Consider the following 21,406-nt stretch of genomic DNA (forward strand, 5'->3'; position numbering starts at 1 on the left):
GAAAGTCAGCGACTCAAACAAGCTTTTACAATAGTGCAAACTAGGCCTACTGTAAACTTTTACTTTATCGCATAACAGCAAAACAATATCTATATCTCCCCTTCCATTATTGACAAATGAAACTCATAAAGTGCGTATGCATTAGCATGTCTCTTCAATATTTTTTTTTCATTTGTAGGTTTACGAGGCCCAGATAGGTAGCCTATATCTGATATCATCGGTCATAATAGTTATAAAGCTTTTGATTTGGGCGTCTAATTTCCGATGCTTATATTCCTCTAAGCAGTCACATGGCAAAATAAAACACCATATTTGAGCTTCCCAAGATCTAGCTAAATATAAAGTATGTGTGTGCGTCTGTCTGTGTGTGTGCGTGTATGCGCGCAAGTACGCACTTGTGTGAGTCTGACCACCTATGTGTGTGTGATTTGACAGCATATCTTTCTTCACGAGAATAATCATTTTTTTGTCATCACACGTCAGTCTGTTGTGACTTTGAACTTGTACTGTTTTTCCTGCCAATGTCTGTCCCATTTCCTTTACTCGGGCTTTTGTCCACCCCACACAGCGACTCCGTTACCCCCTCTTCCATCTCCATGTACTCCGCTTTATCACCCAGCGAAGAGCCTGAGGGGGACCCTTTGAATTTTTTTAGAAAGTTGGGGAAATAGGGGCAGGCAGGTGGTGGGGTTTCAACAACCGGTGGCGAGTCTGCTTCATTATCAGTCTCCCTGTGGTAGAAGTAATTGAAGTTGGATACAATGACGGGCACTGGAAGAGCTATGGTTAACACACCCGCTATGGCACAGAGCGAGCCCACTATCTTGCCACCGACAGTTATTGGTTTCATGTCTCCATATCCGACCGTGGTCATAGTGACGACAGCCCACCAAAAAGCGTCCGGAATACTTGTGAATTGAGACGCGGGTTCGTCTGCCTCAGCGAAGTACACTGCACTTGAGAACAAAATGACACCAATAACGAGGAAGAAAATCAGAAGCGCTAGTTCCCTCATACTGGCGCGGAGGGTATGTCCGAGGATCTGCAGTCCTTTGGAGTGCCTGGAGAGTTTAAATATGCGAAAGACTCTGACAAGGCGGATTATTCTCAAAATTGCAAAACTCATTGCCTGGTCCCCTTTGCCTTGCTGTTGAGCAAGATCTGTGCCGAGCGTGATGAAATAAGGCAAAATGGATACAATGTCTATAGTATTCATAATGTTTTTAAAGAAATCAGTTTTACTTGGACTTGCAAAGAAGCGCACTATAATCTCAAATGAAAACCAAATTATGCATACCGTCTCCACAATGAAAAATGGGTCGTTAAAAGGAGTCTGTCCATGGGGTTCTGTCGAATTGTCTCGTGGTTTAAGGTATTCTTTTTCGTCCCTGAACTCTGGCAACGTTTCCATACAGAAAATGACTATTGATATAACGATGACTAAAACGGATACGACTGCAATCCCTCTCGCAGGTTGTGAGCTCTCTGGATATTCAAAAAGAAGCCAAACTTGGCGTTTGAACTCGTCCTCTGGTAAGGGTTTCTCTTCCTCTTTGACAAAACCCTCATCCTCCCGAAACTTCAGCATTGCCTCCTCCCCGAGTTCATAGAATTTCACCTCCTCAGAGAAGATGTCAAAAGGTACATTTTGGGGTCTCTTCAATCGCCCCCCTGACTGGTAATAATAAAGAATGGCGTCGAAGCTTGGTCGGTTCCTGTCAAAAAAATATTCGTTCCTTAGAGGGTCGAAGTACCTGATTCGTTTGTCCGGGTCTCCCAAAAGAGTGTCAGGAAACTGCGTGAGAGTCTTAAGTTGAGTTTCAAACTTTAGCCCGGACACATTAATAACAACTCTTTCGCAGCACCCATACTCACTGTAAACATTTTCGTATCCTGATTGGGGACGTCTATCTGTGAGTGAGACAGTCTCTTCATCATCCATATTACAGAGAAAACTGGAACTCTTGCTTCCCCCGTCCTCCTCTTCTCCGCCTTCCGCCTCGTCCTCCTCTATCATATCCTCCTCAGATCCAAGTAGCGCCAACTCCGAGTGGCGCAAATCCCCACCGAGAGTCTGGCGACTCCTTCTCCAACGTCCTACGCCGCGTTGCTTTTTCCTTTCTCTGAGAACCTGCTGCTCAGACTCATGGTGGTGCTGCTGTGGCTGTTGCGAGGAGGAGGGGCGCAAGGCGGTACTGCCGCTACTGTTGTTGGCATTTGATGAGGAGGCGGTGCGAGACTGATGCTGCTGGTGGTTGTTAAGGAGATGGCCAGAGGACTCCCCTCCCTCTCCACTTGCTGCACCTTCAGCAGCGGCTGTTGCCTGCTGTACCTGTCTCTCCCTTTCGTGCTCCCTTTCTCGTGCGCGAGCATACCCGTAAGGCAGTCGAGTTTTGCACCCATTATCTGCACCTATCATGGCAAACTCCATTTTGAGGAGGGTGTAAATTCAGTTGCCAGTGAATGATATAATCCCTTTAGCGACGACTCGTGTAGGCCAATGGAAAGTAACAAGTTGTAGCAAAGGGCGCACAGGTTGGTTGATCCGGCTTTGACAGATAGCAGGCACCTGTTATTCAGTGAGGCGTAGATGAGTTAAGAATGCATAATTAAAGGTCCATTTTGGAATATAGTTCACGTTGTCTTTGACATAAAACACATTAATATATTTTTGTAAACGGATTCCTCATATATTTTATGACATCATTATTACAGCCAAGTGAATATAGGCTGTGGATGTGTAGGCCTTTTATACTTTTCAAATGTATAGCCTATTAAATCACCAGATATTGGACAATATATTCACAAAACCACCTCATGTGTCCCTCAGGTGGTTAACTCCAGTGTGAGTACTTGCAGAAATACGGCATTTTTGCCTTTTCGTGGTCCCTCCTGGTTGCCATCTTAGGTGATGAGAAAACCGGCCCTTTTATCCTGTACACCTTCAGTGATTCTGAATGACTTTATTCCTCTGACGTCTTCAGCAGCTGCAAGGGAGAAACAGCAGTTCGATTAGACAACCTACAAATGTATGTATTCAAATGCATGTCCCCTGTTTGGCCGATGCATGCACTATAGCCTACGCATCACCAACTTAAGACCAGCAAACACGACAACAAGTCTAATAATAACAAGAATTATAATGACAATTTTTATAACACCAATTAGTAATTAATCATAATAATAATAACTAACATGGCAACAGGAGACAACGCATGATAACTGCAACATTAGTCTGTGTAGTTAATCATAAACATTCCTTCAATTACGCAGGAAATTGTGTTCACTCGGTAAAAAAAAATACCCCACCTTCATTCATTTAGACAATATACTTACATTTGATAAAGGCCGAACGAAATCGTCTCAGCACCTTACAAAATATGCTGTAGGTGAGGATGCAATTCCTTGGTTTGCCCAATTTCGCGTCTTGTTTTGGGATATTAAAATCCCTCGACGTATCCAACCGGCGAACATATCACCTATACATCTGTGTTCGATTGCACTCGAGGGATAACACTTTTTGGACGCGTCTCGACGTTGTCTTGTCTCAATTCAACAGGATCTATCTATTGAGTATCACCCCCATTCCCGAAAAAATATCCAGCGCTGCATCGGTGCTGGCAGCAAAAAAACATAAATCGCAGGTCCAGCAAGTATCAATAGCTCAGCCTGGTCAATGAAGCTGCGTCGGAGAGAGGACAAATAAAAGTTTATGTTGATATGTGAAATAGCCCACGGCTAAGTCGGCGCATCACACATCTGTCCGTTGCCTCTACCTCCCCTATTTCCCATTGTGCGTGTTATTGAGGAGTTGTGCCTCGTCCAATCGAGCATGTGCCGCAGCGCAGGCAGAGCTCGATCATCCCCCAGTGGATAGAGCGGGTCACTACGCACCTCAGCCACCACCACTTATAACACTGGGATGGTCAAATGCAATTGTTGCCACCTATCAAAGGTAACCCTCCAAAATGCCATTGATGTCATTTGACCGTCTACTATGCAACCAGATCGAAAGACACATTGGGCACAGGCATCCTGCACCTGATGAGCACCTCACCTAATAACATCTCAAAGCGAATGCAAATAAAAAAAACGAATAAAACAGACACAACACATTTTTAAAAAATGGAAAGCAAATCTGCTTCAGATAGAAGTAGAGGCAGTTTTTGACCTGTCTTCAAAGTATTGACCTAATGGACTAGTTGCAATTAACTTAGGCCTACATTTAGATAATTTATTCATTGAGTAGAATAGTATAGAATAGATTCTTTATTGTTAATTTGGTGAGAACGGAAATGTCTGCCTTTATCCCAACACACCCAGAAACATGCTAGAGAGGCAAGGGGTCAGCCTTCTTGCAGTGTGCAAATCAGTGGAGGCTCCTCAGAGGAGGAAGGGGAGGACGATCCTCCTCAGTGAATTTCATAAAAATAAAAATGGTAAAACATTAAAAAAGTTATCATTTTTAGATAAAACGATACTAAATATAATCACGTCACCAAATAATTGATTAAAACACACTATTTTGCAAAGAACGTCTACAGTAGCCTCAACAGCACTCTGTAAGGTAGCACTATGGAGTAGCCGGAGGACAGTTAGCTTCCGTCGTATCGCTGCAGAATGCTGTGGTAGCCATGCTGGTTAAGTGTGCCTTGAATTCTAAATAAATCACTGAGAGTGTCACCAGCAAAGCACCCCCACACCATCACACCTCCTCCTCCATGCTTCACGGTGGGAACCACACATGCGGAGATCATCCGTTCACCTACTCTTCGTCTCACAAAAACATGGCGGTTGGAAACAAAAATGATGACTCATCAGACCAAAGGACAGATTTCCACCAGTCTAATGTCCATTGCTCGTGTTTCTTGGCCCAAGCAAGTCACTTCTTCTTATTGGTGTCATTTAGGAGTGGTTTCTTTGCAGCAATTCGACCATGAAGGCCTGATTCACGCAGTCTCCTCTGAACAGTTGATGTTGAGATGTGTCTCTTACTTGAACTCTGTGAAGCTTTATTTGGGCTGCAATCTGAGGTGCAGTTAACTCTAATGAACTTATCCTCTGCAGCAGAGTTAACTCTGGGTCTTCCATTCCTGTGGCGGTCCTCATGAGAACCACTTTCATCATAGAGCTTGATGGTTTTTGTGTCTGCACTTGAAGAAACGTTCAAAGTTCTTGAAATGTTCTGTATTGACTGACCTTCATGTCTTAAATTAATGATGGACTGTCATTTCTCTTTGCTCGTGTTTCCGCTACTCCTACTGCTCTCTCCTCGTCTGACCATGTGTTCTCGCATACCCCGAGAGCATCTGGTCAGAGGGGTGGTGGTACAGGAATCCTCATCTCTCCCAAGTGGACATTCTCAATTTTTCCCCTAACCCATCTGTCTATCTCCTCATTTGAATTCCATGCTGTCACAGTCACTAGCCCATTTAAGCTTAATATCCTTGTCATCTATCGCCCTCCAGGTTCCCTTGGAGAGTTCATCAATGAGCTTGACGCCTTGATAAGTTCCTTCCCTGAGGATGGCTCACCCCTCACAGTTTTGGGGGATTTCAACCTCCCTATGTCCACATTTGACTCATTTCTCTCTGCCTCCTTCTTTCCACTCCTCTCCTCTTTTGACCTCACCCTCTCACCGTCCCCCCCTACTCACAAGGCAGGCAATACGCTTGACCTCATCTTCACTAGATGCTGCTCCTCTACTAATCTCACTGCAACTCCCCTCCAAGTCTCCGACCACTACTTTGTTTCCTTTTCTCTCTCACTCTCCTCCCACACTACTCACTCTGCCCCTACACAGATGGTAATGCGCCGCCGCAACCTTCGCTCTCTCTCTCCCACTACTCTCTCCTCTTCCATCCTATCATCTCTTCCCTCTGCTCAATCCTTCTCCCTCCAATCTCCTGATTCTGCCTCCTCAACCCTCCTCTCCTCCCTTTCTGCATCCTTTGACTCTCTGTGTCCCCTATCCTCCCGGCCGGCTCGGTCCTCCCCTCCAGCTCCGTGGCTTGATGACTCATTGCGAGCTCACAGAACAGAGCTCCGGGCAGCGGAGCGGAAATGGAAGAAAACTAAACTCCCTGCCGACCTGGCATCTTTTCACTCCCTCCTCTCTACATTTTCTTCATCTGTTTCTGCTGCTAAGGCCACCTTCTACCACTCTAAATTCCAAGCATCTGCCTCTAACCCTAGGAAGCTCTTTGCCACATTTTCCTCCCTCCTGAATCCCCCCCCCCCCCCCCCCCCCCTCCTCTCTCTCTGTGGATGACTTCGTCAACCACTTTGAAAAGAAGGTTGACGACATCCGATCCTCGTTTGTTAAGTCTAATGACACTGCTGGTCCTGCTCACACTGCCCTACCCTATGCTTTGACTTCTTTCTCCCCTCTCTCTCCAGATAAAATCCTGCGACTTGTGACTGCAGGCCGCCCAACAACCTGCCCGCTTGACCCCATCCCCTCCTCCCTTCTCCAGACCATCTCCGGTGACCTTCTCCCCTACCTCACCTCGCTGATCAACTCATCCTTGACCGCTGGCCATGTCCCTTCCGTCTTCAAGAGAGCGAGAGTTACTCCCCTTCTCAAAAAACCAACACTCGACCCCACTGATGTCAACAACTACAGACCAGTATCCCTTCTTTCTTTTCTTTCCAAAACTATTGAGCGTGCCGTCTTTAGCCAACTCTCCTGCTATCTCTCTCAGAATGACCTTCTTGATCCAAACCAATCAGGTTTCAGGACTGGTCATTCAACTGAGACTGCTCTTCTCTGTGTCACGGAGACTCTCCGCACTGCTAAAGCTAACTCTCTCTCCTCTGCTCTTGTCCTTCTAGACCTGTCTGCTGCCTTTGATACTGTGAACCATCAGATCCTCCTCTCCACCCTCTCCGAGATGGGCATCTCCGGCGCGGCTCACTCCTGGATTGCGTCCTACCTGACCGGTCGCTCCTACCAAGTGGCGTGGCGGGAAGCTGTCTCCGCACCACGTGCTCTCACCACTGGTGTCCCCCAGGGATCGGTTCTGGGCCCTCTCCTTTTCTCCCTATACACCAAGTCACTTGGCTCTGTCATATCCTCACATGGCCTTTCCTATCATTGCTACGCTGATGATACACAACTAATCTTCTCCTTTCCCCCTTCTGATAACCAGGTGGCGAATCGCATCTCTGCATGTCTGGCAGACATATCAGTATGGATGACGGATCACCACCTCAAGCTGAACCCTGGCAAGACGGAGCTGCTCTTCCTCCCGGGGAAGGACTGCCCGTTCCATGACCTCGCCATCACGGTTGACAACTCCGCTGTGTCCTCCTCCCAGAGTGCGAAGAGCCTAGGCGTGACCCTGGACAACACCCTGTCGTTCTCCGCCAACATCAAGGCGGTGACCCGCTCCTGCAGGTTCATGCTCTACAACATTCGGAGAGTGCGACCCTGCCTTACACAGGAAGCGGCGCAGGTCCTGGTCCAGGCACTTGTCATCTCCCGTCTGGACTACTGCAACTCGCTGTTGGCTGGGCTCCCTGCCTGTGCCATTAAACCCCTACAACTCATCCAGAATGCCGCAGCCCGTCTGGTGTTCAACCTTCCCAAGTTCTCTCACGTCACCCCCCTCCTCCGCACACTCCACTGGCTTCCAGTTGAAGCTCGCATCCGCTACAAGACCATGGTGCTTGCCTATGGAGCAGTGAGGGGAACGGCACCTCTGTACCTTCAGGCTCTGATCAGTCCCTACACCCAAACGAGGACATTGCGTTCATCCACCTCTGGCCTGCTGGCTCCCCTTCCTCTGCGGAAGCATAGCTCCCGCTCAGCCCAGTCAAAACTGTTCGCTGCTCTGGCACCCCAATGGTGGAACAAGCTCCCTCACGACGCCAGGACAGCGGAGTCACTCACCACCTTCCGGAGACATTTGAAACCCCACCTCTTTAAGGAATACCTGGGATAGGATAAAGTATTCCTTCTAACCCCCCCCCCCCCCCAAATTGTAAAGTGGTTATCCCACTGGCTATAGGGTGAACGCACCAATTTGTGAGTCGCTCTGGCTAAGAGCGTCTGCTAAATGACGTTAATGTGCCCTTGAGCAAGGCACTTAACCCTAATTGCTCCTGTAAGTCGCTCTGGTTAAGAGCGTCTGCTAAATGACTAAAATGTAAATGTAAATGTTATTTGAGCTGTTCTTGCCATAATATGGACTTGGTCTTTTACCAAATAGGGCTATACATTTTACATTTACATTTTAGTCATTTAGCAGACGCTCTTATCCAGAGCGACTTACAGTTAGTGCTACTGTATACCACCCCTACCATGTCACAACACAACTGATTTGCTCAAATGCATTAAGAAATAAAGAAATTCCACAAATTAACTTTTAACATGGCACACCTGTTAATTGAAATGCATTCCAGGTGACTACCTCATGAAGCTGGCTGAGAGAATGCCAAGAGTGTGCAAAGCTGTCATCAAGGCAAAGGGTGGCTACTTTGAAGAATCTCCCATATAAAATATATTTTGATTTGTTTAACACTTTTTTGGTTACTACATGATTCCATATTTCCATATGTGTTATTTCATAGTTTTGTCTTCACTATTTTCTACAATGTAGAAAATAGTAAAAATAAAGAAAAACCCTGGAATGAGTAGGTGTGTCCAAACTTTTAACTGGTACTGTATATAGAGATAGATTGTAATTTTTTTCACTTTCAGTTTCATTTACTTAGCTAGCAAATGCAGCTAGCTAGTTTAGCCTACCGAAACACCTTGCTCAAACAGAGGGATGCTATGTTAGCTAGCTGGCTATGACTATCCAACACAACACTGGAGCTCTTCCAAGTCAAGTTAAGCTTTTGTTTTTAATAATTTATTGCCACCAGGGCCCACCGGTGTAACTGCTTACTGACTGTACACAGTAACGTTACTGCATGATTGTAGCGGGCTTACTAACGCGTTAGTTCTATTAGCTATGCTGACTATGACGTTACTTTAGCTAATATGGTGACAACGATGTAGACTGTGTGTAGCGGTTTGGCTTGGAAAGTTTTTTCGCCTGGTCACATACAGCTGATGTGTTGTGCATTGAAGTGAAGAGGTGAGAGGAGGAGAGCGCATGGATGCGAGAAGGAATACATTGTGGCTGTGTGTTTACGCGTGATCAGGGGTGTATTCATTCTGCCGATTCTGTTGAAAAACGTATCTTAAACGGAATCAAACGGAACAAAACGGGGATAAACATACTTGAATTTGTCCAATAGAAATGCTTGTTTTCAACTGTTGGACTAATGATTACATCCTATATCAGCTAGATGCAGGCAAGAGTGTGCAAGGCGATATTGAATGTCACTGTCTGTCCATGTGTCACTGTCTGTCATCTCAAATCTGTCTCTCGACCTGTGTGCACCTACGTTGTAAACTTTCATTCATAGGTTGTAGCAACCTCATGATGGGTACAGGGAAAATGTGAGTATCATGTAGTAGCCTAAACCTATCGCTGTTACATTGAACTGGGTGAACGGAATATGAATAACAGTCATCCAATATGCTGTAATAGAAATAAGGCCATGCTCATGAATTTTTTTTTTATCCGCCCTAATCTTAAACAGCACTGACCGCCACTGGAGCAAATTTATGTTATGCCAGCATTCTCTAAGGCCAAAGTCAACCTGATGTAATGGTAACTGTATACTGATATTCTAATGTGCTATTATTTATATATATATACATACAGTGCCTTCAGAAAGTATTCATACCATTTGACTTATTCAAAATTGATTAAATATATTTGTTTTCTCACCCATCTACAGACAATACCCAATAATGACAAAGTGAAAACATGTTTTTAGACATTTCTGCGAATTTATTGAAAATGAAATACAGAAATATTTTACTTACATGAGGATTCACACCCCTGAGTCAATACTTTGTAGAAGCACCTTTGACAGCGATTACAGCAGTGAGACTTTCTGGGTAAGTCTCTAAGAGCTTCAACATTTGCCCAATATTCTTTAAGAAATTCTTCAAGCTCTTTCAAATTGGTTGTTGATCATTGCCAGACAACCATTATCAGGTCTTGCCATATATTTTAATGTAGATTTAAGTCAAAACTGTAACTTGACAACTCAGGAACATTTACTGTCTTCTTGGTAAGCAACTCCAGTGTAGATTTGGCCTTGTGTTTTAGGTTATTGTCCTGCTGAAAGGTGAATTAATCTCCCAGTGTCTAGTGGAAAGCAGACTGAACCAGGATTTCCTCGAAGATTTTGCCTATACTTAGCTCCATTCCGTTATTTTTTTATCCTGAAATACTCGATTAAAAGCATACCCATAACAAGATGCAGCCACCACTATGCTTGAAAATATGGAGAGTGGTACTCAGTAATGTGTCGTATTGGATTTGCCCCAAACATAAAACGTAGTATTCAGGACAAAAAGTGAATTGCTTTGCCACATTTTTTTGCAGTATTACTTTAGTGCCTTGTTCGAAACAGGATGCATATTCTGTACAGGCTTGCTTCTTTTCACTCGATCAATTTGGTTAGTATTTTGGAGTAACTACAATGTTGTTGATCCATCCTCAGTTTTCTCCTATCACAGCCATTAAACTCTGTAACTATTTTAAAGTCACCATTGGCCTCATTATGAAATCCCTGAGCAGTTTAATTCCTCTCCGGCAACTGAATTAGGAAGGACACTTGTATCTTTGTAGTGGCTGGGTGTATTGATACACCATCCAAAGTGTAATTCATAGCTTCACCATGCTCAAAGGGATATTCAATGTCTGCTTACCTATCTACCAATAGGTGCCCTTCTTTGCGAGACATTGGAAAACCTCCCTGGTAGAATATTTGTTTAAAATTCACTGCTCGACTGAGGACCTTACACATAATTGTATTTGTAGGGTACAGAAAAAAAATTGTTAAACCAGCATTTCCTAAACTCAGTCCTCGGGACCCCAAGGGGTGCACATTTTGTTTTTTGCCCTAACACTACACAGCTGATTCAAATTATCAAAGCTGGATGAATAGTTGATTATTTGAATCAGCTGTGTAGTGCTAGGGAAAAAACAAAACATGGGATCCTGAAGGACGAAGTTTTGGAAACCCTGTGTTTAACACTGTTATTGCACACAGCATGAGTCCATGCAACTTATGTGACTTGTTAAGCAAATGTTTACTCCTGTACTTATTGAGACATGCCATAACAAAGGGGTTGAATACTTATTGACTCAAGACATTTCAACTTTTCATTTTTAACAAATTTGTAGACATTTCGAAAAACATAATTCCATTGTGACATTATAGGGTATTGTGTGTAGAGGCCAGTGAAAAAACGAATCTCAATTGAAGACATTTTTAATTCAGGCTGTAACACAACAAAATGTGGAAAAAGTCAAGGGGTGTGAATACTTTCTGAAGGCATTCGGAAAGTATTCAGACCCCTTGATTTTTTCCACATTTTGTTACATTACAGCCTTATTCTAAAATTGATTAAATCATTTTTTCCCTCATCAATCTACACACAATACCCCATAATGACAAAGCAAAAACAGGTTTTTAAAACAGAAATAACTTATTTACATAAGTATTCAGACCATTTGCTATGAGACACGAAATTGAGCTCATGTGCATCCTGTTTACATTGATCATCCTTGAGATGTTTCTACAACTTGAATGGAGTCCACCTGTGGTAAATTCAATTGATTGGACATGATTTGGAAAGGCAAACACCTGTCTATATAAGGTCCCACAGTTGACAGTGCATGTCAGAGCAAAAACCAAGCCATGAGGTCGAAGGAATTGTCCGTAGAGTTCCGAGACAGGATTGTGTAGAGGCACAGATCTGGGGTAGGTTACCAAAAAATGTGTTTTTCAGCGGCAGGAACTGGGAGACTATTCAGGATCGAGGCAAAGATGAACAGAGAGATCCTTGATGAAAATCTGCTCCAGAGTGCTCAGAACCTCAGACTGGGACGAAGGTTCACCTTCCAACAGGACAACAACCCTAAGCACACAGCCAAGACAACGCAGGAGTGACTTCGGGACAAGTCTCTGAATGTCCTTGAGTGGCCCAGCCAGAGCTCGGACTTGAACCCGATCTAACATCTCTGGAGAGACCTGAAAATAGCTGTCCAGCGACGCTCCCCATCCAACCTGACAGAGCTTGAGAGGATCTGCAGAGGAGAATGGGAGAAACCCAAGAAGACTCGAGGCTGTAATCGCTGCCAAAGGTGCTTCATAAAAGTACTGAGTAAAGGGTCTGAATACTTATGTCAATGTGATATTTCAGTTTTTTATTTTTATAAATTAGCAAACATTTCTAAAAAGCTGTTTTTGCTTTGTCATTATGGAGTAGGTTGATGAGGAAAAAACACAATTTAATCAATTTTAAAATAAGGCTGTAACGTAACAAAATCTGGAAAAAGTCAAGAGGTCTGAATACTTTCCGAATGCACTACATATATATAGACATCAAAACTATGAAATGACACATATGGAATCAAGTAGCAACCAAAAAAGTGTTAAACAAATGAAAATAATTTTAGATTTTAGATTCTTCAATGTAGCCACCCCTTTGCCTTGATGACAGCCTTGCACACTCTTGGCATTCTCTCAACCAGCTTCACCTGGAATGCTTTTCCAACAGTCTTGAAGGAGTTCCCACATATGCTGAGCACTTGTTGGCTGCTTTTCCTTGACTCTGCGGTCCAACTCATCCCAAACCATCTCAATTGGGTTGAGGTTGGGTGATTGTGGAGACCAGGTCGTCTGATGCAGCACTCCATCACTCTCCTTCTTGGTCAAATAGCCCTTACACAGCCTGGAGGTGTGTTTCGGGTCATTGTCCTGTTGTAAAACAAATGATAGTCCCTCTAATCGCAATTCCAGATGGGATGGCGTATCGCTGCAGAATACTGTGGTAGCCATGCTGGTTAATTGTGCCTTGAATTCTAAATAAATCACTGACAGTGTCACCAGCAAAGCAACCCCACACCATCACACCTCCTCCTCCATGCTTCACGGTGGGAACCACACATGCAGAGATCATCCGCTCACCTACTCTGCGTCTCACAAAAACACGGCGGTGGAACCAAAAATCTCAAATTATGACTCATCAGACCAAAGGACCGATTTCCACCGGTCTAATGTCCATTGCGCGTGTTTCTTGGCACAAGCAAGTCTCTTCTTCTTATTGGTGTCCTTTAGTAGTGGTTTCTTTGCAGCAATTCGACCATGAAGGCCTGATTCACGCAGTCTTCTCTGAACAGTTGATGTTGAGATGCGTCTGTTACTTTAACTCTGTGAAGTATTTATTTGGGCTGCAATTTCTGAGGCTGGTAACTCTAATGAACTTATCCTCTGCAGCAGAGGTAACTCTGGGTCTTCCATTCCTGTGGCGGTCCTCATGAGAGCCAGTTTCATCATATCGCTTGATGGTTTTTGCGACTGCACTTGAAGAAACTCAAAGTTCTTGAAATGTTCCGAATTGACTGACCTTCATGTCTTAAAGTAATGATGGACTGTCATTTCTCTTTGCTTATTTGAGCTGTTCTTGCTAAAATATGGACTTGGTCTTTTACCAAATAGGGCTATCTTCTGTATACCCCCCCACCTTGTCACTGATTGGCTCAAATGCATTAAGAAATAAAGAAATTCCACAAATTAACTTTTAACATGGCACACCTGTTAATTGAAATGCATTCCAGGTGACTATCTCATGAAGCTGGTTGAGAGAATGCCAAGCGTGTGCAAAGCTGTCATCAAGGCAAAGGCTGGCTATATTTTGATTTATTTAACACTTTTCTGGTTACTACATGATTCCATATGTGTTATTTCATAGTTTTGATGTCTTCACTATTATTCTAAAATGTAAAAAATTGTAAAACTAAAGAAAAACCCTTGAATGAGTAGGTGTGTCCAAACTTTTGACTGGTAGTGTATATATATATATATACCGATTGTAGAAAACATTAGGAACACTTTCCTAATATTGAGTTGCTCCAATGCTTCCCACAATTGTGTCAAGTTGGCTGGATGTCTTTTGGGTGGTGGACTATTCTTGATACACATGGGGAACTGTTGAGCATGAAAAACCCAGCAGCGTTGCAGTTCTTGACAAACCGGTGCGCCTGGCACCTACTACCCCGTTCAAAGGCACTTCATTATTTTGTCTTGCCCATTCACCCTCTGAATGGCACACATACACAATCCATGTCGCAATTGTCTCAAGGCTTAAAAATCCTTCTTTAACCTGTTTCCTTCCCTTCATCTACACTGATTGAAGTGGATTTAACAGGTGACATCAATAAGGGATCATAGCTTTCACCTGGATTCACCTGGTCAGTCTATATCATGGAAAGAGCAGGTGTTCTTAATGTTTTGTACACTCACTGGCCAGTTTATTGTTTACACCCATGTAGCACCAGGTCGGACCCCCCTTTGCCTCCAGAAGAGCCTGATTTCTTCGGGACATGGAAACGTTGCTCAATTGGTATCAAGGGACCTAACGTGTGCTAGGAAAACATTCCCCACATCATTCCACCACTGCCCCCAGCCTGTACCATTGACACCAGGCAGGATGAGGCCATGGACTCATGCTGCGTACACTAAATCCTGACTCTGCCATCAGCATGACGCAACAGGAACTGAGATTTGTCGGACCAGGCAATATTTTCCCACTTTTCAATTGTCCAGTTTTGGTGATCACGTGCACACTGGAGCTGCTTCTTCTTTGGCTGTCCCCATGGGAGAACCCTTTTTGGTTCCAGATAGAACCCTTTTTGGTTCCAGGTAGAACTATTTTGGGTTCCATGTAGAACTCTTTGGGGAAAGGGTTCTACATGGAACCCAATAGGGTTCTACCTGGAACCGAAAGGGTTCTACCTGGAACCAAAAAGGGTTCTTCAAAGGGTTCTCCTATGGGGACAGCCAAAGAACCCTTTCAGGTTCTAGATAGCACCTTTTTTTCTAAGAGTGTAGGAGTGGAATGCGGTGTGGTCGTCTGCTGCAATAGCCCATCCGTGACAAGGACCAACGAGTTGTGCGCTCCAAGATGCCATTCTACACACCACTGTTGTACCGTGCCGTTATTTGCCTGTTTATGGCCCGCCTGTTAGCTTGCCGTTTTCCTTCGACCTCCCATCAACGAGCTGTTTTCGCCCACAGGACTGCCGCTGACTGGAGATTTTTTGTTTGTCGCACCATTCTTGGTAAACCCTAGACACTGTTGTGCGTGAAAAGCCCAGGAGGCCGGCCGTTTCTGAGATACTGGAACCAGCGTACCTGGCACCGACGATCATACCACGCTCAGTCACTTAGGTCACTCGTTTTGCCCATTCGAACGTTCAATCGAACAGTAACTTAATGCCTCGATGCCTGTCTGCTTTATATAGCAAGCCACGGCCACTGTCTGTAGGAGCGAACCATTTTCATGAACGGGGTGGGCAGAGTTACAAAGAAAAAGCCATATCTCAGACTGGCCAATAAAAATAAAAGATTAAGATGGGCAGTCTGAGATATGGCTTTTTCTTTGCAACTCTGCCTAGAAGGTCAGCATCCCTGAGTCGCCTCTTCACTGTTGACGTTGAGACTGGTGTTTTGCGGGTACTATTTAATGAAGCTGCCAGTTGAGGGCCTGTGAGGCGTCTGATTCTCAAACTAGACACTCTAATGTATTTGTCCTCTTGCTCAGTTGTGCACCGGGGCCTCCCACTCCTCTTTCTATTCTGGTTAGAGCCAGTTTGTGCTGTTCTGTGAAGGGAGTAGTACACAGCGTTGTACGAGATCTTCAGTTTCTTGGCAATTTCTCGCATGGAATAGCCTTCATTTCTCAGAACAAGAATAGACTGATGAGTTTCAGAAGAAAGTTCTTTGTTTCTGGCCATTTTTAGCCTGTAATCGAACCCACAATTGCTGATGCTCCAGATACTCAACTGATGCTCCATTTTTGGCTGTGATGCCTGGCCTTAAGATTGACTTTGAGTGTCCCTGTGTAGAATTTCCACGACAATTTGGCGTCACGAAAAGGACAATTGATTCTGCCTGCGGAACTTTCCAGTGGGGGTCTGCGAGGAAAACCGGTGGTGCATTTTATGAAGCGTGAGGGAAATTCCCGTCTGACCAAAAGAGGACGAGACCCGCCCAGACCAGACCCTTACTGTGAGCTGCCCAGGAGGAGACACATCATCCGCGAACAGTTGAGGGACATGTCTTCTGAATTTCAGTAAGTACATTTAAATGTAGTTGTATAAAAAATAAAATAAAAGATAAAACCCATAAAATTAAGGCAAGTAACGCATAAAAAGGTACCCATAGTCTTATAGAGATAAGGCTATTCACTAGTTTTATGACAGCTGTCTGTAGGCATTCATAAGAGAACTGTCTATGTGGTCTGCAGCCACTACTAATAGCACATGGTGTTATTATATATGTATGTGAAAGAGACATATGGTCCATAGATGCACATGGGGTAAGAGAACTGTTGAAGATACATATGGTGCATAGGATAGAAAAGTCTACGTGGTCTGAACCACTGATAATAGCATGAGTTGTTATTGTTATTGTAGGCATTTAGGAATTGTTGAAGATGCATATGGGGTGGTGTGGATGTAAATACCTAAGTCCACCACCGCCCGTCGGATCTACAGGTAGAGGATAACATGTCTCAGGATCTCAATCTAGGGTAACATGTCTCAGAGGATAACACGTCTCATTAGTAATGAGGATAACATGTCTCAGAGGGTAACATGACTCACTAGAGATTTCCAGTGGGGGTCTCCTGAACAGTGGGGGTCTCCTGAACAGCTAATCATGGCTACCCAGACTATTTGCACTGCCCCCCCCCCCCCCCCCCACCCTATCCTTTTTACGCTGCTGCTACTCTCTCTCTTTGACATTTGTCTTAGACATTTGTATTAATAATATTGTTAGTAGTAATAATTTGTCATACAGTGAATAATCTGTCATTTGTCATACAGTGAATAGTTTGTCTGGATTTCTCCTGAATCAGAAATACCCTAAACTAAACAGTTGTTCTGGTTGTTCTGGTGACCACAGATGGTATCTAGATGCATGGAAGGGATAATTTGACCAAGAACAGTGTGAACCTCACCCCCTCTAACCGGCTGAAGTAATGGTGACAAAGGCGTTCACTATGGCCCTGTCCTTCACCACTTCTACCGTGAGACCTGAGTCCGAGCCAGCAACCTGTACACAGCATCCAGTCGAAGCTATCAACTGCAACATGGTCCACGTGGAGTGAGCATGGAGAGAGATCCTGTCCAAACTTCTCTCATGCTGCTGGTGTACTGGTAGGGAAATGGACAAGACATAATGGACCGTAAAGGATGGTGAGAGATTCGTGTGCTTTGAAATCGGGACATTATCAAGGGCCATCCACTTTGAACATGTGCCATTGGGCTAACCTTGCCCCAATCTCATTCTTATTAAGGTGGGTGTGAAACTGTTATAATGTGTTCTCTCTCTTCTCTGTGAAAGTCAATATGGTTTCTAGGTTGTGTGGAACATGTGAGTGATCATTGTTCCAGATGAGGGATGTTGGAAACGGACTCATTTTTTGTAACTGACTAATTGACTTATAACTATATACAGTGAGGGAAAAAAGTATTTGATCCCCTGTTGATTTTGTACATTTGCCCACAGACAAAGAAATTATCAGTCTATAATTTTAATGGTAGGTTTATTTGAACAGTGAGAGACAGAATAACAACAAAAAAATCCAGAAAAACGAATGTCAAAAATGTTATAAATTGATTTGCATTTTAATGAGGGAAATAAGTATTTGACCCCCTCTCAATCAGAAAGATTTCTGGCTCCCAGGTGTCTTTTATACTCTTAAAGGGAGTGCTCCTAATCTCAGCTTGTTACCTGTATAAAAGACAGCTGTCCACAGAAGAAATCAATCAATCAGATTCCAAACTCTCCACCATGGCCAAGACCAAAGAGCTCTCCAAGGATGTCAGGTACAAGATTGTAGACCTACACAAGGCTGGAATGGGCTACAAGACCATCGCCAAGCAGCTTGGTGAGAAGGTGACAACAGTTGGTGCGATTATTCACAAATGGAAGAAACACAAAATAACTGTCAAGCTTCCTCGGCCTGGGGCTCCATGCAAGATCTCACCTCGTGGAGTTGCAATGATCATGAGAACGGTGAGGAATCAGCCCAGAATTACACGGGAGGATCTTGTCAATGATCTCAAGGCAGCTGGGACCATAGTCACCAAGAAAACAATTGGTAACACACTACGCCGTGAAGGACTGAAATCCTGCAGCGCCCGCAAGGTCCCCCTGCTCAAGAAAGCACATATACAGGGCCGTCTGAAGTTTGCCAATGAACATCTGAATGATTCAGAGGAGAACTGGGTGAAAGTGTTGTGGTCAGATGAGACCAAAATCGAGCTCTTTGGCACCAACTCAACTCGCCGTGTTTGGAGGAGGAGGAATACTGCCTATGACCCCAAGAACACCATCCCCACCGTCAAACATGGAGGTGGAAACATTATGCTTTGGGGGTGTTTTTCTGCTAAGGGGACAGGACAACGTCAACGCATCAAAGGGACGATGGACGGGGCCATGTACGGTCAAATCTTGGGTGAGAACCTCCTTCCCTCAGCCAGGGCATTGAAAATGGGTCGTGGATGGGTATTCCAACATGACAATGACCCAAAACACACAGCCAAGGCAACAAAGGAGTGGCTCAAGAAGAAGCACATTAAGGTCCTGGAGTGGCCTAGTCAGTCTCCAGACCTTAATCCCATAGACAATCTGTGGAGGGAGCTGAAGGTTCGAGTTGCCAAACGTCAGCCTCGAAACCTTAATGACTTGGAGAAGATCTGCAAAGAGGAGTGGAACAAAATCCCTCCTGAGATGTGTGCAAACCTGGTGGCCAACTACAAGAAACGTCTGACCTCTGTGATTGCCAACAAGGGTTTTGCCACCAAGTACTAAGTCATGTTTTGCAGAGGGGTCAAATACTTATTTCCCTCATTAAAATGCAAATACATTTATAACATTTTTGACATGCGTTTTTCTGGATTTTGTTGTTGTTATTCTGTCTCTCACTGTTCAAATAAACCTACCATTAAAATTATAGACTGATCATTTCTTTGACAGTGGGCAAACGTACAAAATCAGCAGGGGATCAAATACTTTTTTCCCTCACTGTAAGTGGAGCAATTAATGTGTTATGGGTTAGATGGAATGATTTATGTGCAAATGTATTTGTGGCCGGATGCAAATAGAAGGAGTCCTGAGCGAAAGGGACCAACGCCGGCCCGGAGTAGAGGCCCAGAAGTAGATGGTCATCGTGGATGGAGAGCCCTGCTGGGCCCTGGATTGGGTCCAGTTAAGTGGTGAACTTCACTATAGCATTTATAAGAAAAATGCCTTTTAAGACTATGACCAACAATGTGCCCTAAACCAAATTCGGGAGCTCTCTAGAGACGTAGAGAAAAATGGCAATGCTAAAAGAATTGCGTAAATTGGCTCTATCTTTTGGTAGGTCAAGGGGGCACTTGTTCAATCATTGGCGATAAATGTTGTACTTTTGTCCCAGATCACTCTTCTAATATGACTGATCTCGCCGAATACATTACCACTGTTGCTAAGAATAATTCCCCACAACCAGAGTGGACGCCTGCAACTTGGTTGGAATCCCTGTTTGGAAGTTGGGGATCCCAAATTGCCAAATGGGCTGCAGCATGTGTTTTTTTCTTAGTTTGCCTAATTGTGTTATTTAACATGCTGTGTATGTGTGTGTATTTTTGATAAATTCACTCCCGTTAATAGAAGTACAACCTTTATTATGATGATAGTATTACCATACTAATTAGATTGTAGAACCCAGAATGAAGGGTTTGAAATGATGAAGTGTCTGGTTTTATGTGTTGATTTCCCTTACTTTAATAGAAGTATAGAACCTTTTGATATAAGCTATAATCTAATGCTTACCTTACAATGTAATGATAATTATCACAGATTGAGTGATATGAGTAGAGAATGTGATGGAAAATGTTATGTTTGTGTTTTTCTAATAACCAATTTCTGTGTTCTATGTTTGTGCTTTTCTAATAATCAATTTCTGTGTTCATGCAAGTGACTGATTGAACGAATCCTCACTATCAGAATCTGCAATTTGGCTGTACACCCTGAACCTTGTTTTGAGAACGAAAGGATATCTCCGTTTCAAGGTCTCTGCTTGGAGAGAAGAAGCCTTGTGAGGTATTGGTCTGTCACATGCATGAACCAGTATTGGTCAGTCACATGAATGAACCAAACGTTAATGTTAATTAATTATGAATGATGAATAAGCTAAATCATGCAAATATAACTTGTCTGTGTAAGTATATAAGAGAACTAACGGGACTGCCCCAGTGGAGCTCACTTCAGACCGGTTCTTTATGCATCTAAGTTTGACTGTGACCTCTCCCGTTAACTGTTAATAAACAATGATTAATTTAAGATTGAATTCGAGTGTCCCTGTGTAGAATTTCCATGACAGTCGCTACAACTTGATTGGAGTCCACCTATGGCCAATTCAATTGTTTGGACATTATTTAGAAAGAAACACACCTGTCTATTTAAGGTCCCATAGTTGACAGTGCATGTCAGAGCAGAAACTATACCTTGAAGTCCAAGGAACTGTCTGTAGATCTCTGAGATATAATTGTGATGAGGCATACAGTATATCTGGGGAAGGGTATACAACCAGTTCTAGAGTGTTGAAAGTTTCCAAGAGCACAGTGGTCTCCATCATTGGGAAATGAAAAAATATGGAACACATTTATTTTTGCATAGAATATACAGGTAACTGACAAAATAAAGGAAACAGCAACATAGTGTCTTAATAGGGCATTGGGCCACCACAAGCCGCCAAAACATCTTCAATGAGCCTTAGCATAGACTGTACAAGTGTCTGGAACTTGGAGGGATGTGACACCATTCTTCCACGAGAAATTCCATCATTTGGTGTTTTGTTGATGGTGGTGGAAAACGCTGTCTCAGGCACCGCTCCAGAATCTCCCATGAGTGTTCAAATGGATTGGTATCTGGGGACTGACACACACACACACACACGCACACACGCACACACGCACACACGCACACACATGCACACACAATACTCCTTGAAACCCCTCTTTCAAGATCACAGATCTCTTCTTCTAGCCACGGTAGCCAAAATAATGGGCAACTGGGCATTTCAATACATGACCCTAACCATAATGGGATGTCACTTGCTTAATTAACTCAGAAACCATACCTGTGTGGAGCGCCTGCTTTCAATATACTTTGTATCTCTCATTTACTCAAGTGTTTCCTTTATTTTGGCAGTTACCTGTAGCTCAGTATTTGTATTATTTATTTTATACAATCTTTTTTGCTCATCTTTATCAAG

The 21,406-nt window shown here is 43.7% G+C and overlaps 1 protein-coding gene across 1 annotated transcript; it reads right to left on the reverse strand.

Moving 5' to 3' along the window:
* Nucleotides 1-472: 472 nt before the first annotated feature.
* LOC311111803 (potassium voltage-gated channel subfamily A member 1-like) lies at nt 473-2,431 on the reverse strand (the record flags this gene model as incomplete). The annotated part of the gene is made up of 1 exon (XM_084154654.1): nt 473-2,431. One exon carries the CDS (start codon nt 2,429-2,431, stop codon nt 473-475), a length of 1,959 nt encoding a protein of 652 aa, XP_084010780.1.
* Nucleotides 2,432-21,406: the final 18,975 nt, after the last annotated feature.

Source organism: Coregonus lavaretus (assembly GCF_964263955.1).
Source record: "Coregonus lavaretus genome assembly, chromosome: 37".
Classification (NCBI taxonomy): domain Eukaryota; kingdom Metazoa; phylum Chordata; class Actinopteri; order Salmoniformes; family Salmonidae; genus Coregonus; species Coregonus lavaretus.